We start from the raw sequence: 18816 nt of genomic DNA on the forward strand, positions 1-18816 counted from the left end.
GAGCCGGGGACTCACCCAGCCCGCGCTGCAGCGCGCGGCCGACCGTACTCGCGGGCTCCCCCGCGCTGCCCACCTGTGTGCTCCGCGGCGCGGCCGGCAGGGGACCCTCGGGCTGCAGGACAGAGCTGTGGTCTCCGTCCGTGCGGGTCACTCCGCTCCGGGCGGGCGTCGGGTGGGACCGGCACGTGGTGTCCACTCGGTGGGGTCAAGCGCAGGTCCAAGCACACGAGTCGGACTCTCACGGCTGCCGCGGGGAGGCCGCGGCGTCCCCGGACGCGCGGGGGGGAAAGGCGGTCTGGACGCGCGCAAACTCCTTCCGCGTTTGGCCTTTGTGTCTCCGCAACACTGCAAGAGCTCCGAAGGAATTTGCGGGGTTTTTTCTTTCTTTCTTCTTCTTCCTCCTCCGCCCTCCTCCTCTTCCTTCTTCTTTTCCTTCTTCTCCTTCTTCTTCTCCCCCCCCCCCCCCCCTTTTTGAGCTCATGGGCGTAAGCGGCCCAGAGCGCTGGGTGAGGGCTCCAGGCTCCAGTCTCAGGCAGATTCGAATCCCACCCCACGCCGGTCACTTCGTGCAAAAGCCACAGAGCGGTCTAGGGACAGCCCTTCCGGTCTCCCGCCGCGGTCCTTTGCCTCCTGGGGAGCTGATGGCTTAGCGGAGGCCAAGATGTCTCTGTCACAATAAATTAGGGATAATGGAGACCTGGTTAAGAAAACAAACTCGAACCCAAGCTCTTCCCCTATATCCCCTTTGTGGTCCTATCTTTGGTCACGATTTGGAGTCCCAAAGGTTAGGATTTTACTTTTGTAGAGCGATTCTATTTATTTAGTTAGTTTTTAGAAAGAGAGAGACAATGCCTGTGCGTAAGCAGGCGGGGAGCGGAGAGAGAAGGAATGTCAAGCAGGCTGCGCACTGAGTGGGGCGCCCCATGGGGGGCACGGAAGCATGACCTGAACCCAGACCCAGAGTTCCGTGCTTAACCAATGGAGTCACCCAGGCGCCCCCACTCTTTTTTTTTTTTTTTTTTTTTAAGATTTTATTTAAGTATTCTCTACACCCAAGGTAAGGCTGGAACTCCCAACCCCTAGACCAAGAGTAACGGTCCACTGACTGAGCCAGGCAGGCACCTAGAGAATCACCCTTTTACTTGATATTTTCTAGGTTCCATCTTTCATTGTCCTACCTTTGTCTGAGAATATTCCTGTGATTCCATAACCCACATCTTCAGACTATCCACCATAGGCTGATAACTTCTAAGTATCCTTCTCACACAGACCTCTTTAGCACTGCACAGGATTATACACAGCTGCTGATAAGACATTTCCACCTTGAACTCACCCAGTCCTTCCTCTTGTGGCTTTTCTCCTTGTTAGCACCACAGTCCAGAACCTGGGACTCACTCTAGATGACTTTCCATCATTCGTTCCCTCCTCACACACGTATCCATTAAGTGTCTGCTGTTTAAGCTCAAGCAGGAACCCTTTCCTATCTAATGGTGGCAGTCTCGGCATTCTAAGTGGAACGTACTACTGAAAATCATAATTTGATGTGATTAAGAGTTAAATTCCTTTAACCTATGGATAAGCTGGCTAGTCCAAAGATAAAACTCTAGTTGTAATCTGGTATTTGTTTCTAGAGAAGCTTATAGTCTAAACAGATAGCAATCTGAGTTTTTGACTGGACAGAAAATTCTGGATCAAGCTTACCGTATAGGATAGTTGAATTTGACCAAAAAATTGAGAAAGACAATCTTAATTGGTGGCATATAGTGTTCCAAGTTTGTTCCTTTTTTGCATAGAGGGAGTTGTAGATATTGGGTGGCCTGATTGGTGGATCTGTAAAGGGCAGAGTGAGCCACAGCCCCATGGGACCCAAAACTCCATGGTAAGACTTTCACCCTCACATTTGTGCTATGTCCCCGCCCTGAGGGTACCTCTTAAAACACAGGATGGGGGCGCCTGGGTGGCTCAGTGGTTAAAGCCTCTGCCTTTGGCTCAGGTCGTGATCCCCCTGGGATCAAGCCTCACATCTGGCTCTCTGCTCAGCAGGGAGCCTGCCTCCTCCTCCTCTCTCTCTCTGCCTGCCTCTCTGCCTACTTGTGATCTGTCTGTCAAATAAATTTTTAAAAAATCTTAAAAAAAAAATCCCATTAGGGAGCACCTGACACAGGCTTTTTTCCCTGGGCCATCTACTCTGGGTAGCTCATGTCAGGTGCACATCAACTACCCATTCTCTCTTCCACTGAGAAAGGACAAGTAGAAATAGAGAGTTTAAAGTTAGGTCACATTTTGCCTAGGGTTTGGAGATACGGTTTGCCAAACTGTACCGGCATAAAGCAGCTAAGGTCAGGAGGACGTGGTGGCAGACAGAGGGCATGGATTCTCCCCGAACTGCAAATTAGGACTCGATGATGAAGGCCAGAGACCCTTGGAACTCTTAGAACATAGTGACTGGTTAAAATGTATTTTATTTAATTTTATATTAGAATTTTAAGTAGACTATTAAAGTCCTAAGTGATTTTCCCCTCTTTGGTGGGAAGTCACAGTTTGAAATTCAGTTTTCCCTAATAAGGGAACAGAACAATTGCCCTGCTGAATGTCACTGACTTTGGATTACCATGCACCTTTCTAAGTAACACTCACCTGCTTGCTCGAGCATATAATGCTTGATTCCATCTGTCTTTAATGTATTTTCCAAGGTACTCATGTCCTTAGTATCTCTATTTAACACAATTTGTGTACTTTGCCCATCTCGCCATCAATTTGCTCATTAATCATCTGTACTTTCACGTCTTATGAATTCTTCCCTTTGTCTCCTAAAGCTTACTATCCACCAGCTTAATATCTACTGGCTTACTATCTAAGGGGGGCACAATCTCTATCAGGAAAAGTCCCAGATCCAAAGAAAATAACGTTTCTGACCTGACACTTGAAAGGGCGAGAGAAAGCTCTGTAGTCAGATGGATGAGTGGATGGGAGGGGTGGTGAAGGGAGAAGAAAAAGTCAGACTTCCCTTTGCCTCTAAATCACATTGTACGCCGGAGTCTTTGGGAAGACATGCTAACGGGAAATTGTTTTGACTTGTTAAAACAGTAAAGAAGACTTCATTTAAGGTTATTGCAACAGAGACCAGGAATGGCAGCAGGGGAACCAGACTGATCTCATCTCTGAATACAGCAGGGACACGTGGGGACTTACAGCCACAGGCAGAGAGAGGGGAGTGGACAGAACACCATGAAGATGACATACCAAGGGCAGAAGGGTGCACTGGCTCAGGAGGAGTCTTGGTAAAGGCTGGCCGAGGTCCAGGCCTGGTTGAGAAGGGGGATCAGAGGAGCCTGACCAAATTCCGGTTGAGGAGAAAGTCTGCCAAATAAAACACCTTGAATTTGGACCCAGGTGGAAAACACAAAGGTCAGAGACTGAGGCCACTGAAAGCCAAGTGGATGGCCAAATTGTCCGTGCCAACCCCGGTCCTAGGAACACCTGCTGGCCGAGAGGGGGGGCAGAGTGAGGCCGAGGCTGGGCGGAGAAGCCAGTAACCGCAGAGAGCACAGGGAAATCTGCCCTCATTCACCCAGTGACAATGGCAATGACAATATTTTCTGCATACCTCCATTCCCCAGGGCACTGGTCTTCAGACGTTAGCATGTCCTAGGACCTCCTGGAAGGCTTTTTATTTTATTTTTTTAAAGATTTTATTTATTTATTTGACAGACAGAGATCACAAGTAGGCAGAGAGGCAGGCGGAGAGAGAAGGGGAAGCAGGCTCCCTGCTGAGCAGAGAGCCCGATGCGGGATTCAATCCCAGGACCCTGAGATCATGACCTGAGCCAAAGGCAGCGGCTTAATCCACTGAGCCACCCAGGCGCCCCAGGAAGGCTTTTTAGAACCGAGATTGCTGCTCTTGCCCCCAGCATTGCTAGTTCAGTGGGTCTGGGAGGGACCTAAAACCTGTGCTTCTCATATGTTCTTGGGTGACTCTTGCTGGTGGTCAGGGGTCATCACCTTGAGAATTCATTCCCTATCGATAAAGGATGAGAAAGGGGGAACGTGAGCGAACAAGGGGACTTGCCTGAGTACTAAACTGTTTGTGGAGGGTAACAGGAGGGTACCAGGTAGTGTCCAGGGCCTCAGGCGGGTTTGGGAGGGCAAGAGGGTGCGTCCCCACCCCACACCTGTGCTGCTAGTGACTCACAGCTGCCCCTTCTCCGGAGATTTTTCGTTCAGCCCACGGAGCCACCTCCTCGGGTACATTGTGTCCCTGGGGCCTGCAGGTGATCTCATAGCCAATAGGTGACTGACCTGAGTTACAAAAGGCCATCCCTCTTCCTTCAAGATGGAATGCGGTTAGTGGGATTTATTCCGAAGCTAATCTCTAGCAGAAATCTCTCATTGTCTACTTTCTTCTGCCCTATCCTGCCGCACTGATTCCCTCTTCGGAAACCACCCAGGAAACTGTGGGTGCCTGGATCCTAGTCCCTGCTTCTGTCTTCTGGGAACAGAAGCCAAGTCGAGGAGGATTTCTGAGACCACAAGATAACATCGGACGTTCTCTGAGATGGACTCGGGCCCCCTTTTTCAGATCTGAGGACTCCAGCTATCAGAACAAGCACGGACTCTCCTGAAGCCCAGAAACGTCCAGTATTCACGCAGTCCTCAGAGCAGCCATGGCGTCTATGCACTAACAGCCACGAGGGAGACTGCGGGCTGTTTCACAGCTCTGGGAACAGGTTGTTGGCCAGGGGCTGAGTTCTGTTCTCTGGACTTTCGGAACCCTGTCCCACCCAGGGACTCTCCTTGAAGGCTTTGTGATCAGCGGAACATTTGTCATTGTAGACACCTGTTCAGTGGTTTATGGGGTCGATTTATGTGAAAACACTGGTTTTGGAATCCACTAGCTCAGGTCTATCTAATTGGCATGATAGTTTGTGGGAACCTCTGGTCTGAAGAAACAATGTGGCAGCAGTAACAGTGCTGGTGAGGTAATGGTGATCACGGTGACAGTAACTAACTACTGTAACAGACCGGAGCTCCCAAGACAGCCCAGGCAGTCTGCCTGCTTCCAGAAGGTTCTGTGCGTGGCTCTCCCTGGGACCAAGATCTGTTGTAGGGGTTGGTGTGGAGGGCAGAAGTGGGCACCTTTACCTCCAGATGCTCCCTTTGTGGAGACTTCAACATTCTCCTTGTCATTGTCATCATCACGGGCAACGTTCTGATCAGGTCTGCAGCCCCCACACCTGTCCCCAGCTGCACTCACCTCCCTGTGCAAGGAAATTTGTTTCTCACTTCTCTGGCCCTTAGGCGGTCCCAGGAGTGACCTCGGGTTTCTGTTCAGGGTCAGGCCCTGCTGGGCATCAGGACGAGGAAGCCTGGATCTCTCAGAGCAGATATGGGATGGAGCCTCCCCAGATGCTGGGCAGAGCACCCTCCAAAGGAAGCCGAGCCCCCCTCCTTCACTGCTTCAGGACTTCTCCATGGGGCAGGGGACGCGCCTTCGGGAGGATTCGCTTCCGCACAGCAAGTGCAGGCCTGCGGGGAGGCGGAGTCTGCACACTGTGCGGCCCCATCCTTCTTGACCGCCTATCTGGACCCTGGCACTTCCGATCTGAAAACAGCAACGGATTTGACCCTTCTGAGGACAGCTACAGGCCCCAGGTTGGCTCAAGAACGTGAGACACCCAGAAGAGACTCAACGACAAGACACACTTCTCACACCACGGCGAGCTGGTGCCCGCTGAGTCCCACGGAAGCCCTCATCCTGTGGGTATGGCCACAGACTGCCAGATTTTTTCCCCTTGCTAGACTCTGCTTGCAAGAAAACATCCAGGTGTTTGGAAAATGTTTTCCATGTGTGTCTACCCCCTCTGAATTTTGGAAGCAGCCCACTCCTGGAGGGGAGGCCCCAGGTCTCCGCAGATGCCAGGTCTTCCCCGAGGCCCGCATCGACACAGGTGGTCCCGGGTTTCGGCAGTGCCCGTGTCTTTCTGGAAGCTGGAGTCGCCTTCCTTGTCAGCCCCGGCTTTGCCATCTTTCCCGTTACCGTAGGAAGGTTAGGTCAGGGATCATTTCTGTTTGGGAACAGGACAGCGTCTCCCATTGACGCTGATAATTAAAGTCCCTCTACTTTCCAAGTGCCCAATAAGATTTTAAAGGACAAAGAATTTAAACTGCAAAAGATGTTTGAAATATGTTCAAAGCAACTTTTGAAAGGGAAGAAACCAGCTCGTTCACCTCACTTCCTAGTACCAGTTTCTCTCCTGTCCTCTGTTCCCACAGGAAAGACCGAACTGTGACGACGGCACGGCCTTTGCACAGGGCTTCCCGGCACCTTCTCTACTCCTCGGACTGGGAGGGAGCTTTGGTCTACTTTTCTCCTGTTTTTATGTGTTTTTAGATTCTTAACAGTGAGCAGGAATTTTATAGGCAGAACATCCGTGTCTTCGTTGTTTCGAGAAAGCAAGGCTACCTCCCACTTGGGTCCCCCAGAGACCGGCATGGGGGGGGTGGCGGACTCTCAGAGGTCTGTGTCCACCCCTCACAGCAGCCCACAGCGGCCAGCCCCACGTGGTGTCCGGATGGGCCAAGGAAAGTCCCAGAGCGTGTTTGAGGAGCTGGGTGAGGTATCCGAGGAAGCTGGGACCGCGTGAGAGAGGTGGACGTCCCAGACGTAATACGGGGGTGGGAAAACACGGCGGGAAGCCCACTGCTGCAGAATCCACTTTATTTGAGACAGTGACCGGAAGGAGTTTGAAGGTGGGGGCAGCTCGGGGGAGGGGAAAGCGCATCCTTCAGAACGAAGGGACATCCCTGCCCAGGTGCCATGCCTGAATGCACTAAGGGACAGGCACCAAGGAAGGCTCTGGTCGGGTCCGACCCAGGCGGCTTCAGGACCCGCCGTCATGGAGATGCCCCTCCTTTCACGTGAGGCCTGCAGAGATCGGTGAGAAAGAGAACTCCAGGGCGTCAGGGCAGCGCAGGTCGCACGCGGGAGAGGAAGAGCCTTACAACCTGCTTTACCTGGGAAGAGAGAAAAGCTACAAAGGGGATCTTGAGAACCTTCTAGCTTCTGCTTCTTTAACCCTTCAGGCTGGAGAAAGGACAGAGGCCAGAACTTCCGGGCATCGCCTGTTTAGGGACACTGGGTAGTCTGGACCATCTACCCTGGCATATGCCTTTCCTTTGGGGTGGAGTGGTGAGAACTTGGTATTTCCGGAGCAGAGATTTGGGGACAAAGGTATTCTCTCCCTTGTTTTCGAACACACTCGTGAGCGCACGAGCGCCGGCGAACTCCTGCTTTGGGGAGAGTCTGGTCATAGGGCGCTGGGCGGGAAGGGACGCGGAGCAAAGATGGACCCAGTGTGGAGCACATCCTTCAGGTGGGCGGCAGGCGGCCGCTTCGGGCGGTCTCCGGCCCTTTCTACTCGCTTCGGAACTGTTTCAGGTACTCCAGGATGTCTGCCTTCACCGCGCTGACGGGAGCCTTGTGGAACCAGCGCATGACCGGGACTCCGTCAGGCCCCACCAGGAACTTCTCGAAGTTCCAGCGGATGTCGTGGACCTTCATGGGCTCCCAGAAGAGCTGGTTTGATGAACCCAGAAGATCAGAGGTTGGAGGGCAGGAGTTCTGGAGCAGAGATAGGAAAAACAGAAGGTTTTCCCCCTGCTTCTGCATGGCCCAGGTTTATCCCCAACCCTGGAGAGTCTCCTCACCATCCTGCATCTCCATATATTAACTACCTGACGTGCTCCCAGGAAGCACAGACATTTAGTGCAACATCAGCCCCGCACCCCCCCCCCCGCAACTGGCAATCGGCCGCGCGGGCTAGAGAGTGTGGCAGTAAACAGAAAATACTCCTCCTTCCCTGTCCACCCCTCCGAGGATTACATCATGGTGCTGCAGAAAAATACTATTTTCTGTCTTCTTGGATAAGTCATATCATTTCTAGAACTTCAGTTTTCTTAGTTGGAAAAAAATGCTTTGGTTTAGAGTTGTGGTTTCCAGAGCTGGGGCTTCACAGTCTGGTAAAAGTTCAATAACTATTTCTTGGAGATTAGTATAGAATAACTAACATTTTATTAACATGTAGTTATATAGAATAACTAAATAGAATATTTAGAATAGAACAGAATAACTATATAGAATAACTAAAAATCACAAGTCAACTATAACTAAATTTAAAAATTAACAGATTTTTAAGTATTAGGTTGAAGGAAATAAAATTGGTCATATCACCATTTTGGGGCAACACAAATGGTAATCTGTATGATTTAACTCAACATTAATTTAGTATCAGAATAAATGATGGCCTTTTATATTCAATAAATTAGGCTTTGTGGAAAACTCCCCACACTGTGGTTTTTTTTTCAGGTTGCCATGAATGGGTTAGAGTTTCAACAAGGACCAGACCTGTCTGGCAGGCCAGCAGAGGGAACTGATGGCCTAAGAGAACATCAGATGGTTCTGTGGTCTTCGTGGTTCTAACACTCAGTAGCTCCCTGGTCAGTTAATACATGGGACCCTCCATTCTGTGCTCCATGTCTGTCTCCCCGACTGCACAGGGGTCCGCCAGGGAGGGGCTGGGCCCTGTTAATAGGTTCAGGCTCCCTGTGTGGCACAGCTGCTCACACCTGGGACAGATGCCATGACTGTCGGTCACATGAGCAAATCATTGCCATTTGGGAGGGGGCGTTGGCCACGTCAGAGCTGCCTTGTTCCGTTTCCTGTACTTGAGCTCAGGGCTCAAAATGGATCTGGTCATGACTCCTGAACTTAGCTGAGCATTTCTTTCCAAGGAGTCCAACCTCAATCCTAGAAACGAGCCCCATGCTTTCGGGGTATCTCTGCCTACCTGACCAGTTCACGCAGGTGGGTGGTCACTCACCTTCAGGAAGGTAAAGACCTTCTGTTCTTTTTCTCCATTCACATCCCCTTTCTCAAAGAGCTGAAAATTGGGAACAAAACCACCACCGGGACGCACATACCTGCAATGAAGCAGAGTTTTCCCAAGAGGGTCCAAGTTAGAATAAGGAGGGGCCGTAACAGCCACAAGTCCATGAAAGGAAGTCAGAGACAAAGAGGAAGAGACGGTGGATAGGGAAGGTGAGGAAAGAGAGATGTCTGGGGGTCAGGACCTCGTGCTTTCTGGAGCCAGTAGACAATTCTAAGGAAACTGGAAGGGCGTGTTTGAAGGTCATGATTCCCAACTCATTTCTATTTCCCACATTCCCTCCTCTGCCCTGCACTGCTTTTCCCATAGATATTCCCCTAGTGTCCACGTCAAGAGCCCAAGGCGAGTGAAAGGATGGGCGTTGCCAGCCACGCCAGCTTGCGCGTGAAGCTTCACAATGACGTTCCTGAACCCTGTGATCCACCACCCGCCCCAGAAGCTTCCAGAGGAGGAGGCCTCCAGGCAGCAGGAGGAAGGGAAAGGCTGACAGGGCCTAGGCAGGGACCCGAGCCGGCACTCACTTGAGTCCAGAAAGGATCTCTGAGTTCTTCCCTGGTTCTTGTTTTCCAAACTGGTTGCAGGGAAAGCCCAGCACGACGACACCAAAAGGCTTCAGCTCCTCCTGTAGTGCATTCAGTTCTGTGGGGAGACAATGAGCAGCATGGGCAGCCCGGCAGGGAGCCCCGGAGGACGCTGGGATGTGTCCAAGTACAGTGACAAGTGCAGGGAGAGGGTTCGGGATTACAGAGACCGGGGAGGCGGGGCACAAAGCTAGCACACAGGTTGACAGAAACACACCCAAACAGCTGCCATCTTTCTTGTGTTGGTTCCCTACACGGATGCACAGCACCCTCCGGGGGGGGGGGACCCCAGAGAGCACAGATGGGTTAGCCCGTGGGGTGGGCGGGGGCACCCGCTGCATGCTGAAGGGAATTAAAATTTAAATGCCACGGCCAGTTTCCATAGTGGCGGATTGACTGCCGGACCAAACATCTTGAAGGAGAAGGCAAACAAAATGGGCCCGCTCCCTCTGCCCCCATCATGCCCCACAGGGACACACCTGACACCCCAGTCCGTGCTCCCAAGAGCCCCCCCTTCGGCACTCTCATCTGGGAGCTGTGGAGGGAACCCAGATCTGAGCCCAGCTCCAGAACATGCTCTACCCTCTTGTCAACTCTGACCTAATGGGTGTCACTGCCCCGGGACAGTCACTGGGATTCCAGGCTACGGACTCCAAACCGCTCTTCAAGACTGCTGGGAGGGCTTCCAATGTGTCTGTGTGGACCTGCACCAGTCTTTCTGCCGTCAGCCACTCTCGTCCCCATTGAGTCAGTCCCGGTGCCCCCCCACCCAGACTCAGCTCCATGGGCTGCTGTCTCCCCGAAAACCCTCGGCTTCAATGGCAGTGCCTTCCTGTCCCTGTAGGTTTCTTCATGACGATCCCTACTCGCCGCCTCCTGTCGCCATCAAGAATACATCCTTCCTATGGCAGAAACCGCAGCAGACCCTGCTGCTGGGCCTCCGGCAAAGGCCTTCAACTCTCACCGCTTCCCCGTCTGGAGTAAAATCTGAATGAGACACTTTTTAAAAATCTCGGGTATTTAGTAAAATTCTCATGGTTAGTAAGTCATGTCATGGCAACAGAGTGGAAAACCGTGGCTTCAAAAATACACGAGGAAGCTCATTGCGTGTTGATACAGAAGAACAACTGAGACATTGTATCATGTGAAAAAACAAGGTGTGGAACCAGTTGTGTGTGTCTGCGTATATGAGAGAGATTTGCTTGTCTACACATTAAAGATTTATGACAATATATACCATAAACTGATAACCTTGGTTACTCAAAAAGAAAAAAGGTGGATATTCTCACTCCTCCCCACCCCCACATGGAGCCCGACACAGGGCTTGAACTCACAATCCTGAGATCGAGACTTCAGCTGAAAGGAAGAATCAGACACTCAGCCAACCAAGCCACCCACCCAGGGGTCCCCTGGAAGCTTTCTCTCCTAACCCCTTTTGCATCTTTTAAATTTCCAGTGTGAATATATTCCCTATTCAACACAAATTTAAATTAAAACTAAATTGAAACAGATTTAAAAGCAGATTCACATTTCATGGAACTGCTGTTTATATACCATGACTTTTTAAACTTACTGTATTTTTTCTCAAATTTAACTTTTTGAAGGGAGGAAAACCCCTACTTGCTAAATGACACTAAACTATTGCTAAATGATACTAGCCTTAGATTCTGAGATTTTACACAAATTAAATAAAGATTTAGTCTGTAGCTTTTCAAGTTCTCTCTAGGGTTGATTATACATAAAAATAACCATAAAGTGAGCCCCAAATTCTTTGAAATGTCAGATCTTCCTGTAATCTGCACTTTTGAAAGTATCTTTTTATGCACAATTTCATCATTAAAAAGTCTTTAGGATCTCTTGGTGAATGTGAACCATTTGGTTTTTGTTGTTCTTTGAAGGAGGGGCTATTTCACTACAATTTTTGCCTAAGTCAAGCAGCTCCTTCTGTTTTGGTCCTTTTAGGATGCTTTAACAAATACCATAGACCAGGGGGTTTGTGAACAATAAGAACTTATTTTTCAGAGTTCTGGAAGTCCAAAGTCATGGTGCTAATGTGGTGGGGTTCTAGCAAAGGCCCTCTACCGGGTTGCAGACTGCAGGCTTCTCACTGTGTCCTCCCATGGTGCAAAGGCTGGGGGGGGGGGTTCTATGCTGCCTCTTCTTATAAAAGCACTAATCCCATTCATGAAGGTTTACAGTCATGATCTCAACATCTCCTGAAGTCCCTGTTGCCATCATATTGGGCACTGGGATTTCAACATATGAATTTCAGGGGGACATATTCAGGCCATAGCACCTGCTGACTGTTCTTCTTTTTCTTTTTCTTCCTTTTAGAGAAAACAGTGTGAGCAGGGTGGGGAAGGGCAGAGGGAGGGAGAGAGAGAATCTTAAGCAGGCTCCGTGCTGGCTTAGTCTCACGACTCTGAGATCACAGCCCGAGACAAAATCAGGAGTCAGACGCTTAACCAGCCGAGTCAGCCAAGTGCCCCTGAATGTTAATTTTTTTTAAATATTTTTTTTATGTATTTATTTGACAGAGATCGCAAGTAGATGGAGAGGCAGACAGAGAGAGAGAGGGAAGCAGGCTCCCTGCTGAGCAGAGAGCCCGATGCGGCGCTCGATCCCAGGACCCTGAGATCATGACCTGAGCCGAAGGCAGCGGCTTAACCCACTGAGCCACCCAGGCGCCCCAATGTTAATTTTAAAATATCAAAATTTAGTGAGCTGTGTATCTTAGAGGTGAAATTACAATACACTTAAATTTAAGTGTTGTTAAAAAAGAGAAAATTCTTCAATATCTTGTTATTGAAGTCCCATTAAGACAAATTGATGTAGGGGGGCACCTGGGTGGCTCAGATCCCAGGGTCCTGGGATCGAGCCCCGCATCCGGCTCTTTGCTCAGCAGGGAGCCTGCTTCCTCCTCTCTCTGCCTATCTCTCTGCCTACTTGTGATCTCTCTCTGTTAAATAAATAAAATCTTAAAAAAAAAAAGAAAAGACAAATTGATGGGGAAAAAAAAAAGGAGAGAAAGTAAAGACAAATTGATGGGACTTTATATTTTTGATCATTTGAATAGATACCAGTGTCAACATGTGGGAAATTTTTCTTAGAAACTGTTCACATATTATTTTGCATATATGCATATGTTCACATATTAATTATTGCAATTAATCTTAAAAAATTTTTTTGAAAAGCAGAAAAACCAAGTTATGGCATGTCAGAAACTGCATTTATCTCTATTACAATCCATCTGAAACTTCAAATACCCTTTTCTGGATCAACAGGGAAACCAAACTCTTCCCCATGAGCACAAAGAAAATCTACCTCAGTCACCGTAAAAGGTCGGGCCAGGTTTGGAGAGATGAAGAGTCTTTCCAAAGAGCTGTCCCACCAAAGATTACTGGTGAGAAAGCTATATTTCCCTCTTGGAGCTGCTGAAGAACCCAAGAGCACTTTCCAGAAGATCCTCTCTGCTGTTGTTCTCAGAAGTCACCAATGAGAAGGATAAAGGTAGCCCCTTGAAAGCTAGACTCCAGCCTGGGGTCTTAGCTAGGGTTTCCTATTCTCCTGTTAAACAATTTCACAGGGGCGCCCGGGTGGCTCAGAGTTAAGCCTCTGCCTTCAGCTCAGGTCATGACCCCAGGGTCCTGGATGGAGCCTCTGCTCAGCAGGAAGCCTGCTTCCGCCTCCCCCTCTGCCAGCCTCTTTGCCTATCTGTGATCTCTCTCTCTCTGTCAAATAAATAAATAAAGTCTTTAAAACGACAACAATTTCACAGAACATCAGTATCACACAACATCACGGTCACAGTGGTCATGATAAATCAAGACCTTGGCCTTGCTTTATTCCCCTGACCTCGTATATAAGAGTTATTAAGACATATCTGAGTCACAGTCACAGAATTCTCCCCACTCCCTCATTTCCTGACAGCATCCAATTCAGAGCATAACTTCAAGTCCTTGAATCTTCCCCCAAAGCACCGAACACAAGCCTAGATTCTCAGATAAGTTCTTTCCAGTACTTTCTTCTCGAGAAGCCCCATGGTTCCCTACAATATATCTTCTCCCTCACGGCATCGAGCAGCAAACCCCACTTGTTTAGTGATAGGTACATTCCTGGTGGTTTTTTATTAAATCCTCGGGAGAATCTCAGTCCTCCAATCTGGAGATAATTCTCCTGGCCTCCTAAGGAGTAGAGCAGTGGCAGGATTTAGAGGGACGGACTCCCCTGATGACCTGTTTCCCCCCCCTCCTCCCAACAACAAATTAGGAAAACCTCTGGAATTAGAATATGGGCATCTGACCAAGCTCATTCCGGAGGAATCGAAACTGGAGCTCTTACCAGGATACTGAGCTGTCAGGCCTCAGTACGTGGCCACGTTGACAAAGAGCACATGCTTGCCCGCATAGCGCTGGAACTGCACGTACTCCTCTTCATTGAGGGTGAGGGCTCCGTACTCGTAGATGGTGCCCGTCACCCCCTTGTAGCAATCCAGCTGGAATGGAACAAAAACCGCCATGCTGTGACAATAAGGCAGACAATAACCCCTAACAGCCACGGACTTCTGCAGAGCGCTCAGAGCTCTTTCGTGGAACACCTCGAGATTCTAAGAACCGAAGAGACCTCTGTCTGGTAGTATTCTTAGTTATGGCGAGACCACCACCAGAATGTGTGTCTTGTAAGTTAAATTCCTTTCTGTGTGGGGGTCACCTGGCTGGCTCAGTCAGTGGAGCGTGTCACTCTTGATCTTGGGGTTCGAGGCCTAGGTTGGGTATAGAGATTACTCAAAAAATAATATCTTAAAAAAAAAAAGCCTGTGTGTGTGTGTGCGTGCACATGTGTGGACAAGCACTTTGTGATGCTCCTAAGTTCTGTCTCTCACATAGGTATCGTCCTGTGAGCTGGGATGTAGAATCCCAAGAAAACTGTGGACTGGAAGGGCTGAAACTTTTCAACTCTGATGTTAGTTCTGCTCCAGTCTGAAGGGACCTGATACCCAAAAATGCAGCCTTTTATTCACAAGAGGGCTTTCTACAGCTGGAATTGTGCCCCAAGCAGGCAGTAGTGGCTGACGTGAACCCAGATGCCCCCTCATAGGTTGCCTTTTTTAAATTTCAGAGAGGGGAGAGGGTCTTACGAATGCTGGTCTTAAAGCATCTTATGTACATCATCTTACATGTCACAGGGACCTGATAACAGAGCACTCAGAGTGGTTTGAGGACCTGAACAAGACCGAGGCATATTAGAAATGCAAGTACCTGAGACGCCTCTCCAAAGAAGACATCCAGATGGCCAACAGACCCATGAAAAGATGCCCCACATCATTTGGCACCATGGAAATATAAATCAAAACCACAATGAGATACCACCTCACACCAGTCAGAATGACTAAAATTAACAAGTCAGGGAATGACAGATGCTGGTGAGGATGTGGAGAAAGGGGAACCCTCCTACACTGCTGGTGGGAACGCAAGCTGGTGCAGCCACTCTGGAAAACAGTGTGGTTCCTCAAGATGTTAAAAAGAGCTACCCTATGACCCAGTGATTGTATTACTGGGTATTTACCCCAAATATACAGATTCAGAGGGGTACATCCCAATGTTTATAGCAGCATTATCAACAATAGTTCAACTATGAGGAGAGCCCAGATGTCCATCGACAGATGAGGGATAACGAAGATGTGGTATAGGGGCGCCGGGGTGGCTCAGTCATTAAGCATTTGCCTTTGGCTCATGTCTTGATCCCAGGGTGCTGGGATTGAGCCCCACATTGCGCTCCCTGCTAGGCAGGAAGCCTGCTTCTCCCTCTCCCACTCTCCCTGCTTGTGTCCCTGCTCTTACTGTGACTCTGTGTCAAATAAATAAATAAAATCTTAAAAAAAAAAAGAAGAAGAAAACGTGGTATGTATATATATATATACACAATGGAATGTCACTCAGCCGTCAGAAAGAATGAAGTCTTTCCATTTGCAACAATGTGGATAGAACTAGAGATTACGCTAAGCAAAATAAGTCAGTCAAAGAAAGATAAAAATGTGATTTCACTCATATGTGGAATTTAAGAAACAAAACAGATGAACATAGAGGAAGGGAAGGAAAAGATAAGATAAAAACAGAGAGGAGGGCAAACCGGAAGACTCTATAGTTAAGAGAACAAATTGTGGATTGCTGGAGGGGCAGGGGTGGGGCATGGGCTAGATGGGGGACGGGCACTAGGGAGGGCACCTGCTGTGATGAGCACTGGGTGTTCTGTGCAGGTGATGAATCACCGAAGTTCACTCCTGAAACCAATACTTCACAATATATTAACAAACTTGAGTTAAAAAAAAAAAAAAGAAAGAAAAGAAAAGAAATGCAAGTTCCTGGTTCTCCCGAGACCTGCTGAATCAGAAACTTCGGGGTGGCGGTTGGAGAAAAGGAGCAAAGGCCGGACTTTGCTTCATATCAGCTGGCCGTCTCCGGGCAGGGTTCCTGAGGCACACACCATAACACCTGTACAGCTCCCTCAAGGATTTCCTTAACATTTTACCCCTATAGCTTTGCTCTGGTTAACATCACTTCACTTTGGTAACCATAAAACCAGCCATCCTCCAAGCACATGGCCCACCGATAACCATCTTAGGGGTCTCATGACTACTGTTTCATTAGGCAGTAGTCAATAACTTTATCGCAACAGCAGCTAGTCGCTCAAGGCCCTGGAAGTCTTGCTTCCAAATTCCTTAGACATTTACGCTATCCCTAACCCCTACTAACTAGAAAGCTTAAAATCAGTCACTCCTCACAACCTCCGTGCAGCTCTTTCTGCCTATGGGTCCTGTTCCTGTGCTATAATAAAGCACTTTCCTGCACTGAAAATGTCTCAAGAACGCTTTCTTGACTCTTCGCTCAGCCGCCCACATCAGGTGGGTCCCAGCACCTTGTGCTTTGACAAGTCCCCCCATGAATCTTGTCTGGGGATCACTGCCCTCAATCATGGGTATTCTCTTTCTTCTGGGGGTAGGGGAGCCAGTAAGAGAAATGTAATTGGTTTTGGGGCGCCTGGGTGGCTCAGTGGGTTAAAGCCTCTGCCTTCGGCTCAGGTCATGATCCCAGGGTCTTGGGGATCGGGCTTTCTGCTCAGAGGGGAGCCTGCTTCCCCAACTCTGCCTGCCTCTCTGCCTCTTTGTGATTTCTGTCTGTTGAGTAAATGAATAGAATCTTAAAAAAAGAGAGAGAGAGAGAGAGAGAGAGAGAGAAATGTAATTGGTTTAAATCCACAAGTGAGACTGAGTTTTTGAATTAATTCGTCTGGTTTTAAAGTTAAAACCTGGGCACCTGTGTGGCTCAATGGGTCGGGCCTCTGCCTTTGGCTCAGGTCATGGTCTGGGGTCCTGGGACTGTGGTCCTGGGATAGAGCTTCACATTGGGATCTCTGCTCAGCTCTCTCTGCCTGCTGTTCTGCCTACTTGTGATCTCTCTCTCTCTCTGTCAAATAAATAAAATCTTAAAAACAAAACAAAACAAAACCTGCTGGTACCACATCATCCACTTGAAGCCCGACCCTGTGTCCTGAGGCATATCCACACACCTCTGACGGGGCAGCTACTGACCTCCAGTGCAGAGATTTTTTTCCCAAGGGCATCAGGAGAGCAGGGCTCCACCAAGACCCAAGATCAAGTCCTCTTACTCTGGTCCACACTTTGTCCTCCCCCACTAGCTGCCGCTCACCACCCCACCTCCTCTAACATTAAAACTGGCCAACAGCTACCCTGGCCTTCTGTGTTTTATTGTCACAGAGTGGGGGTGGGGGAAGCTACTCTTCGCTGACCCCCCGGCATCAGCCAGCGCCTCTTCCCCTGCCGCGTCTCAGCTGCTCCGAACGCGGGCAGCCACCCTCCCTCCCACCTCGTGCTCCTACGTGTCCCGTTTCCCGGACCCACAAGACTGCCCAGAGGTCAGAGCAGGGGCGGCGGCGGAGGGGCAGGCAGGACAGCAGCCTTGGCCCTCCGTCCACCTGCTCCACGAGCGCCCGGTGACGGACACGGTCCGCGGAGGGGAGTCGGCTTCGTGGAGCCCCAGCCTCGGAGAGCGGCTGCCGGGGTCGGCCGAGCTCGGGAGGCGGGTCCCGGCCTCGGAGAGGACGAGGGAGGACTCCTCGCATCCCTGGACGCCAGGCCAGTCGACGGGGGCTGCAGTCCGCTGGGTCCCCCACGGGACACTCACCTTCATCTTCTGGGTCGGCTGGGCGAGGCCCACCAGGAACAGCGGGAAAAGCCCCGCAGCCCAGAGGTGAGGCATCATGGCTCTGGCGTGCAGGGCCAGGCGGTCTGCGGTCCCCGGGGCACCTCGGTCCCTTTTGAGCCCCGGTGGGGATCGGAGCCAAGCGCTCCCTCCAATCGCAGAGCAGCGCGCGCGCACACACACACAGACACACACACACACACACACACACGCCCGCCCCTGACCTCCCCCCCACTGTCCCTCCCCTCGCTTCCGTCCTGCCCACCTCCCCCGCCCCCGAGGCACCTCGGCCTCCCCTGCGCCTGCTGTGGCGGCGCACGTGTCTCCTTGGAACCGGGAGTGCTGGGTCCGCCCTCCCCGAGGGCCGAGGGCCTCCTGGGGCCGCTGTCCGCGGAATCAGAATCTGCTTTTTAAAAACGAGACCGTCAGGTGATGCACATGCTCAGTAAAGTTTGAGGCTCGTGGTCGCGGGTGACAGTCCTCCCCCGGCCTGTCGCAGCACACTGTCCTGGCGATGAAGCCGGGCCGCGGGGCCGCACCGTGTCAGACGCCCGCCCTGGCCAGCGGCTTGTGGACGCAGGCGGCCCCGCCGCGGGCACGGGCGCCCTGGGCAGCGGCGGGGCCAGAGCCCTGACCTGCGCGTCCGGGGGCCCCGCGCTGCAGCTGCCTCCGCGCCCTCGTCTGCGCCCCGCACCGCCTCCCCGCAGTGGTGAGGCCCCCGTGGGAGCGCGCGGAAAGCGGTCGCAGACGGAATCGGCCAAGACACACTGCGCTGCTTCTCCCGCCCCCTCTGCCCGCGGCTCCCACGGTTCTCACGGCCGCTCCGCGGCGCCCAAGTCTCCTGTGACCCCGGGGGACAAGCCTTTCCTTCCTCCTCAGCGCTAAGCCCTTCCCGGCCCGGCCGGGCCCGGGTCACACGCACCGCCCGCTGCGCTCCCGGAACTGCGGGCGCCTCGGGCTGAACTCCTGGGAGGCCCGGCAAGACGAGCTTCGCGCGGGCTCAGATTTCCGAGCGCTGCTCAAAGGCCTGGGAACCGCCTGGTCGCTGGCGGCGATCCAGCCTCGCGGGTC

At 51.0% G+C, this 18816-nt stretch overlaps 1 protein-coding gene across 1 annotated transcript; it reads right to left on the bottom strand.

Annotated features, from left to right (window-relative positions):
- Positions 1-6701: 6701 nt before the first annotated feature.
- On the bottom strand, positions 6702-17913 carry GPX6 (glutathione peroxidase 6). Its single transcript, XM_082731659.1, has 5 exons — positions 17728-17913; positions 13868-14021; positions 9467-9584; positions 8880-8979; positions 6702-7621 (listed from the first exon to the last, which is right to left on the bottom strand). Exons 1-5 carry the CDS (start codon positions 17803-17805, stop codon positions 7415-7417), a joined length of 657 nt encoding a protein of 218 aa, XP_082587785.1. The 5' UTR covers positions 17806-17913; the 3' UTR covers positions 6702-7414.
- Between the last annotated feature and the right edge of the window lie 903 nt (positions 17914-18816).

This window comes from Mustela nivalis (genome assembly GCF_964662115.1).
Source record: "Mustela nivalis genome assembly, chromosome: 5".
NCBI classification, from domain to species: Eukaryota; Metazoa; Chordata; class Mammalia; order Carnivora; family Mustelidae; genus Mustela; species Mustela nivalis.